The following is an 8,115-nucleotide window of genomic DNA, read 5'->3' on the forward strand; positions in this document are numbered from 1 at the left end:
CAACCCTGGTCAAGAGCAGACTGCAGCTAGACTGACCTGTAGAACCCAACCCTGGTCAAGAGCAGACTACAGCTAGACTGACCTGTAGAACCCAACCCTGGTCAAGAGCAGACTACAGCTAGACTGACCTGTAACAACCCTAGTCAAGAGCAGACTACAGCTAGACTGACCTGTAACAACCCTAGTCAAGAGCAGACTGCAGCTAGACTGACCTGTAACAACCCTGGTCAAGAGCAGACTACAGCTAGACTGACCTGTAACAACCCTAGTCAAGAGCAGACTACAGCTAGACTGACCTGTAACAACCCTGGTCAAGAGCAGACTACAGCTAGACTGACCTGTAACAACCCTAGTCAAGAGCAGACTACAGCTAGACTGACCTGTAGAACCCAACCCTAGTCAAGAGCAGACTACAGCTAGACTGACCTGTAACAACCCTAGTCAAGAGCAGACTACAGCTAGACTGACCTGTAGCCCAACCCTGGTCAAGAGCAGACTACAGCTAGACTGACCTGTAGGAGTGTAGCCCAACCCTAGTCAAGAGCAGACTACAGCTAGACTGACCTGTAACAACCCTGGTCAAGAGCAGACTACAGCTAGACTGACCTGTAAAAACCCTAGTCAAGAGCAGACTACAGCTAGACTGACCTGTAGAACCCAACCCTAGTCAAGAGCAGACTACAGCTAGACTGACCTGTAGAACCCAACCCTAGTCAAGAGCAGACTACAGCTAGACTGACCTGTAGAGCCCAACCCTGGTCAAGAGCAGACTAAAGATCCAACGGTACCCAACCCTAGTCAAGAGCAGACTAAAGATCCAACGGTACCCAACCCTAGTCAAGAGCAGACTAAAGATCCAACGGTACCTAACCCTAGTCAAGAGCAGACTAAAGATCCAACGGTACCTAACCCTAGTCAAGAGCAGACTACAGCTAGACTGACCTGTAGAACCCAACCCTGGTCAAGAGCAGACTACAGCTGGACTGACCTGTAGAACCCAACCCTGGTCAAGAGCAGACTACAGCTAGACTGACCTGTAGAACCCAACCCTGGTCAAGAGCAGACTACAGCTGGACTGACCTGTAGAACCCAACCCTGGTCAAGAGCAGACTACAGCTAGACTGACCTGTAGAACCCAACCCTGGTCAAGAGCAGACTACAGCTAGACTGACCTGTAGAACCCAACCCTGGTCAAGAGCAGACTACAGCTAGACTGACCTGTAGAACCCAACCCTAGTCACGAGCAGACTACAGCTAGACTGACCTGTAGAACCCAACCCTGGTCAAGAGCAGACTACAGCTAGACTGACCTGTAGAACCCAACCCTGGTCAAGAGCAGACTACAGCTAGACTGACCTGTAGAACCCAACCCTGGTCAAGAGCAGACTACAGCTAGACTGACCTGTAACAACCCTAGTCAAGAGCAGACTACAGCTAGACTGACCTGTAACAACCCTAGTCAAGAGCAGACTGCAGCTAGACTGACCTGTAACAACCCTAGTCAAGAGCAGACTACAGCTAGACTGACCTGTAACAACCCTGGTCAAGAGCAGACTACAGCTAGACTGACCTGTAACAACCCTAGTCAAGAGCAGACTACAGCTAGACTGACCTGTAACAACCCTGGTCAAGAGCAGACTACAGCTAGACTGACCTGTAACAACCCTAGTCAAGAGCAGACTACAGCTAGACTGACCTGTAGAACCCAACCCTAGTCAAGAGCAGACTACAGCTAGACTGACCTGTAACAACCCTAGTCAAGAGCAGACTACAGCTAGACTGACCTGTAGCCCAACCCTGGTCAAGAGCAGACTACAGCTAGACTGACCTGTAGCCCAACCCTAGTCAAGAGCAGACTACAGCTAGACTGACCTGTAACAACCCTAGTCAAGAGCAGACTACAGCTAGACTGACCTGTAGAACCCAACGCTAGTCAAGAGCAGACTACAGCTAGACTGACCTGTAGAACCCAACCCTAGTCAAGAGCAGACTACAGCTAGACTGACCTGTAGAACCCAACCCTAGTCCAGAGCAGACTGCAGCTAGACTGACCTGTAGAACCCAACGCTAGTCAAGAGCAGACTACAGCTAGACTGACCTGTAGAACCCAACCCTAGTCAAGAGCAGACTACAGCTAGACTGACCTGTAGAACCCAACCCTAGTCCAGAGCAGACTGCAGCTAGACTGACCTGTAGAACCCAACCCTAGTCAAGAGCAGACTGCAGCTAGACTGACCTGTAGAACCCAACCCTAGTCAAGAGCAGACTACAGCTAGACTGACCTGTAACAACCCTAGTCAAGAGCACACTACAGCTAGACTGACCTGTAACAACCCTAGTCAAGAGCAGACTGCAGCTAGACTGACCTGTAACAACCCTAGTCAAGAGCAGACTACAGCTAGACTGACCTGTAACAACCCTGGTCAAGAGCAGACTACAGCTAGACTGACCTGTAACAACCCTAGTCAAGAGCAGACTACAGCTAGACTGACCTGTAACAACCCTGGTCAAGAGCAGACTACAGCTAGACTGACCTGTAACAACCCTAGTCAAGAGCAGACTACAGCTAGACTGACCTGTAACAACCCTGGTCAAGAGCAGACTACAGCTAGACTGACCTGTAACAACCCTAGTCAAGAGCAGACTACAGCTAGACTGACCTGTAGAACCCAACCCTAGTCAAGAGCAGACTACAGCTAGACTGACCTGTAGAACCCAACCCTGGTCAAGAGCAGACTACAGCTGGACTGACCTGTAGAACCCAACCCTGGTCAAGAGCAGACTACAGCTAGACTGACCTGTAGAACCCAACCCTGGTCAAGAGCAGACTACAGCTGGACTGACCTGTAGAACCCAACCCTGGTCAAGAGCAGACTACAGCTAGACTGACCTGTAGAACCCAACCCTGGTCAAGAGCAGACTACAGCTAGACTGACCTGTAGAACCCAACCCTGGTCAAGAGCAGACTACAGCTAGACTGACCTGTAGAACCCAACCCTAGTCACGAGCAGACTACAGCTAGACTGACCTGTAGAACCCAACCCTGGTCAAGAGCAGACTACAGCTAGACTGACCTGTAGAACCCAACCCTGGTCAAGAGCAGACTACAGCTAGACTGACCTGTAGAACCCAACCCTAGTCACGAGCAGACTACAGCTAGACTGACCTGTAGAACCCAACCCTAGTCACGAGCAGACTACAGCTAGACTGACCTGTAGAACCCAACCCTGGTGAAGAGCAGACTACAGCTAGACGGACCTGTAGGAGATCCAACCCTGGTCAAGAGCAGACTACAGCTAGACTGACCTGTACCAACCCTGGTCAAGAGCAGACTACAGCTAGACTGACCTGTAGAACCCAGCCCTAGTCAAGAGCAGACTACAGCTAGACTGACCTGTAGAACCCAGCCCTAGTCAAGAGCAGACTGCAGCTAGACTGACCTGTAGAACCCAACCCTAGTCAAGAGCAGACTACAGCTAGACTGACCTGTAGAGGCGCCAGGTTCACAACCCTAGTCAAGAGCAGACTACAGCTAGACTGACCTGTAGAGGCGCCAGGTTCACAACCCTAGTCAAGAGCAGACTACAGCTAGACTGACCTGTAGAGGCGCCAGGTTCACAACCCTAGTCAAGAGCAGACTACAGCTAGACTGACCTGTAGAGGCGCCAGGTTCACAACCCTAGTCAAGAGCAGACTACAGCTAGACTGACCTGTAGAGGCACGAGGAGATCAAACGGTACCCAACCCTAGTCAAGAGCAGACTACAGCTAGACTGACCTGTAGAGGCGCCAGGAGATCCAACGGTACCCAACCCTAGTCAAGAGCAGACTACAGCTAGACTGACCTGTACCCAACCCTAGTCAAGAGCAGACTACAGCTAGACTGACCTGTAGCCCAACCCTAGTCAAGAGCAGACTACAGCTAGACTGACCTGTAACCCAACCCTAGTCAAGAGCAGACTACAGCTAGACTGACCTGTAGAGGCGCCAGGTTCTGCAGTGAAGGCCGTAGTGCGTCTCTGATCCACCTGTAGACCTCCACAGCCAACAGCCTGGCTTCGTCTCTCACCGACTTCTCTCTGGACTCAAACAGCTTTGGCAAAACTTTGACTACGGGCTTCAGAGTCACCGTCTTGGACCCAAATTCACTGGAGGGAGAGAGGCAAAGAATTCAGTCGTACCAACACATGGTACAAGGTTTTAAGAAATTAAATGAATGGGCGTTTCCAGTGGGGATGGCAAAAGATGTCCCATTCATAACACTCGTGCAGTGCCCGTTCCGAATAGGCCAATTGCTTTTTTTGTTTGTTGATCTTTTCCCCCTCCATTTTCCTCCGATTTTCTCCCATCCCAATGTTAGTCGTATGTCAATTCCCAATCCCTTTCCTGGTCGCTGCGCACTTACCCGCCACAGTCAGATCATCTGGGAGAGTGGAGGCCATCACGTGCTTCCTCCGACACACGTCCAGCCAATCACCGCTTCTTTTCACCTGGCAGCGCGGATCCTCCCCGAGAGGGCGTAGCGTGTGGAAGGATCACACTATCCCACTCAGGCAGTGGTGCAGTGGCAAATTGACAGTAGGTCAAACGCTGCGCGCGCATGCAGTTTTTTTTGGCTGCTCTCGTCCTGCAGCTGGATACTATTGCCTCACAGCGCGGCCGTCAGCGCGCGGCCCAGAGAGCGCCGCTGGCTCTGCAGCTGCATGCTTCTCCGGGAGTCCGGTTGGATAATGCCATGTAAAAAGCGATTGCGCGTACTTCAGCCTCAGTGACCGAGGTATAACGCAGTTATACCGAGTTATACCAGCACTGCACCACTGCACTCAGGTCCTATCCGCGCTTAGCAGGCGCCCCGACCGAACTGTAGGAGTCGCTGTTTACAACGACCCGGACCCACCCCGCCAGCTTCTCCCACCCTCTAATACAGCCAATTGTATTAGTGTGAACGGCCAGCCAAGCTGGTGACAACCCCGGAGCTGTGAGCTGGATTCGAACAGGCGAATCCAGCTCACAGCTCCGGGGTTGGTGACGAACGCAATCTCCGCTACGCCACCTAACCGCCTAGTATCTTGCGTTTTTAATATAAATTCCATTTGTGTGCTGCACATGGTAGTTTGTTTTGGAAGCAAGAGCGGGCGATGGGCAGCGTCTTAATCATTGGAGCAAAAAAATTAAAACTAAAAACCACCAGGGCAGTGTGGACGCTAGGTACAAACATAACAAATCTTCTGCAATTTATAGCAAAAAACGTATTTGTCTAAACGCAGATAGTTGGATGCACAGTTCAATATATCCTACACCTCAGAATGACACAACATATCTGTAGGAGGCTACCATGGTGGTGTGTTGGGATATAGTCTCTCCTGGTGATGTCATCACAACGAAAGGCAAAAAACACCCAATTTTGTCTGTACAGGTCAACCGTGCAAGGCTGAGAAAAACTGTCGACTTGTACAGACTCAAAAGAATAAGATTTCCCCCCCACTTTGTTATTAAATCATGTGGAATTCACTAGAGGCTGAAAGACAAAACACCAACATGGGAAGTCTGAGTGACTTTACAAAACCAACCACCATTTTCACTTAAGAAGTGTTCGCTCCTGGCCAAAGTGCCAGTTTAGCTTGCATAGCCTTCCACGGGTCTGACGTGTCGGGGCCACTTCCTGGCTCCACTCACCAGAGAGCTCTGCGTATGGTTTCTACACAGGCGACGACGACTTTAGGGTTCTTATTGTCAAGCCCCTTGATGAGCTCCTCCTGTACAACATCTGCTTTCTCGATCTCCATGTACATGAGGCAGAGGTCAGAGCCCAGCTCCTTAGCCCGGGCCTTGGGCTGGTTAAACACTTTGCACACCACGCCGCTCACCACTTCACCTGCCGTTCTGTGGACAGGAGAGAAAGTCTAAGCAGGGTTCCCACAGACATTGCAAAATGAAATTCAAGGACTGAAGTACTTTTCTAAGCACTATTTTATTAAAAAAAATGCATTTAAAAAGGATACAATTTACTTTTAAATGCATTTTTTTAAAACACATTTCCGACAACTTGTTACACTTTAAAAATATATATTTCTTGATTCAGAACAATTTGATCATGGATGAACAAAACTTTCAATGTGAAGGTTGTTTTGAATTTCAAGGACTTTAACCACCTTGTTAAAAAAAATTATTTAAGCACTTATTAAGGACCTTGTTAAGGCATGGAACAAATACAGGACGTGTCCAATTGTTCAAATCAACTCAAGTGAGTCATTACTGTACCTGCCAGCCTGGTGTGCATTCTCTACATAGGCCAGAGCCGCTTCCAGTCCCTTCAGCTGGACTATGGCATTGGACTCAGTCACAAACTTTGTGATGATGCCCTGAAACCTCCCCCATTCTGGACTCTTTTCGTCCAAGATCTGGAACAGCTTGAGAGCCTCTTCAAAGCCACTTAGCCTGGCCTTCCATACCTGGAACAGCAAGAAGGGACAAGGTAGATTACAGAACAAGCTCAGAAGGTCACTGCACCACTTTCCCCATCAGGGTATAGGTGAAGCTATGTTTTATATAGAGGGGCTGTGAAACGGGAACTATAGCCATTTAAAGTTACCCACTAAAAGTATTGACATTCGAGTCACGATTGTGACAGGGGGGGGGGGCAATGGGGAAAGGTTAACCATTGATTGAAAACTTTATTAACAGATTGCAGAATGGGTACAATACAGTACAGCTCAATACACACAATTGTTAAGGGGATGCAGACCAGAGAGACTTTCGTCTCGTTTACATCAGGGTCCCCCATTTTCAATTCATAACATATGACATACAGATAAGACAGTAATGCTACATCTATACATTTATAACATACCAGATTTGCAAATACAGTACAGTTTGTGATACAAAAAGAGTCTAAAAAAGAGTATATACATTTGACGTAGAAAGAAACTGTACATTGACTGTACCAATTACCTTGTGTTCACATTTCTGGTCGACCGGTAACTTCATCCACACGCTGTCATCCCCCATGGTTCTTTCTCGGTTTAGGTAGTCTTCAATAAAACCACCAACTTCAATTAAGACAAGACCAGAGCAGCAAAGACAACAGTATAACGACAACAAAACAAGGTGCATCACAACATGTATATACATTTCTCTCCCACCCCCTCCTAATGTACAGTCTCCTCCCCATCATATGTATATATTCTCTGTCAGGATCTATGGGTAACAGTACTGTATATTTGCATGTCATATATGTCACAAATGTAACAGTACTATATCTGTATGTCATGCATATTGTGTATGTCATAAATGTCACTATGAATTGAAAATGGCGGACCCTGATGTAAACAAGACAAACGTCTTTCTCTGGTCTGCATCACCCTTAACAAGTGTGTATTGAGCCGTACTGTAGTCATTCTGCAATCTGTTAAATAAAGTGTATTCATTCAACAAAGTTAAACCTCTGCCCCGTGTTACTGCTGTAGCCGCACACGTTACTAGCTAACCTAGCTGGCCAACGACAACGTCAGTTGGACATCGACATTAAAAAGATCGCCAACACAACGTGGCCTAACGTTAGCTCGTCGATATAGTTCTGTAGTGAAAAGCCACGTTCGTTTTTATGTAAAGCATTGAAAATGTCTCCGATGATTTGATACAGTCAGACAAACGAGCGTTGTCGTCAATAGAGCTAGGAGGACAACGACGCTAGTAGCTAACGTTAAAGACACAATGTGTGAAATAATAACATTAACGCCTTACCAAACGGAGCGACGGGTGTAGTAAAGGAAAGAATTTAAATTAAAAGAAAGAAAGAAACACTCACAGCGAAGGTAAATGCTCCTGAAAAGCCTCTTCTTCTTCTTCTTCTTCTTCTTCACAGCGCTTCACTTGTTGACCATTTATTTCATTTGAAATAGGAGCGTCTTATGAAGCTGACCGCTGATTGGTTCACCGCGTACATTGGACGATATGAATTAGCTTCCTGTTCCTCCACCAATCACAGCAGCAGGCCACAAGCTGAAGCCTGTTCGCCGTCAGCGTGATTACCAAACCTAGCCGCATTTCTCGGAGACGCTCTCTGATTGGCACTGACTGACGCTCTCTGATTGGCCACTGACGCGTTTGCCCAATC

General features: G+C 48.2%; 1 protein-coding gene across 4 annotated transcripts in view; it reads right to left on the reverse strand.

Moving 5' to 3' along the window:
• LOC311239952 (cytoskeleton-associated protein 5-like) overlaps positions 1-7,873 on the reverse strand; it is a 71,271-nt gene extending 63,398 nt beyond the window's left edge. For 2 of the 4 annotated variants that reach the window (XM_084328400.1, XM_084328398.1), the window contains exons 1-5: positions 7,807-7,865; positions 6,951-7,048; positions 6,261-6,451; positions 5,676-5,882; positions 3,976-4,147 (exon numbers count right to left, since the gene is read on the reverse strand). In XM_084328400.1, coding sequence (XP_084184526.1) covers positions 3,976-4,147; positions 5,676-5,882; positions 6,261-6,451; positions 6,951-7,007 — 627 coding nt within the window. In that variant the 5' untranslated portion in view covers positions 7,008-7,048; positions 7,807-7,865. Of the gene's footprint in view, positions 1-3,975; positions 4,148-5,675; positions 5,883-6,260; positions 6,452-6,950; positions 7,049-7,806 lie in introns of all 4 variants that reach the window. The other 2 variants (XM_084328399.1, XM_084328401.1) reach the window with 2 other exon arrangements.
• Between the last annotated feature and the right edge of the window lie 242 nt (positions 7,874-8,115).

Source organism: Notolepis coatsorum (genome assembly GCF_963971535.1).
Source record: "Notolepis coatsorum genome assembly, chromosome: 14".
NCBI lineage: Eukaryota > Metazoa > Chordata > Actinopteri > Aulopiformes > Paralepididae > Notolepis > Notolepis coatsorum.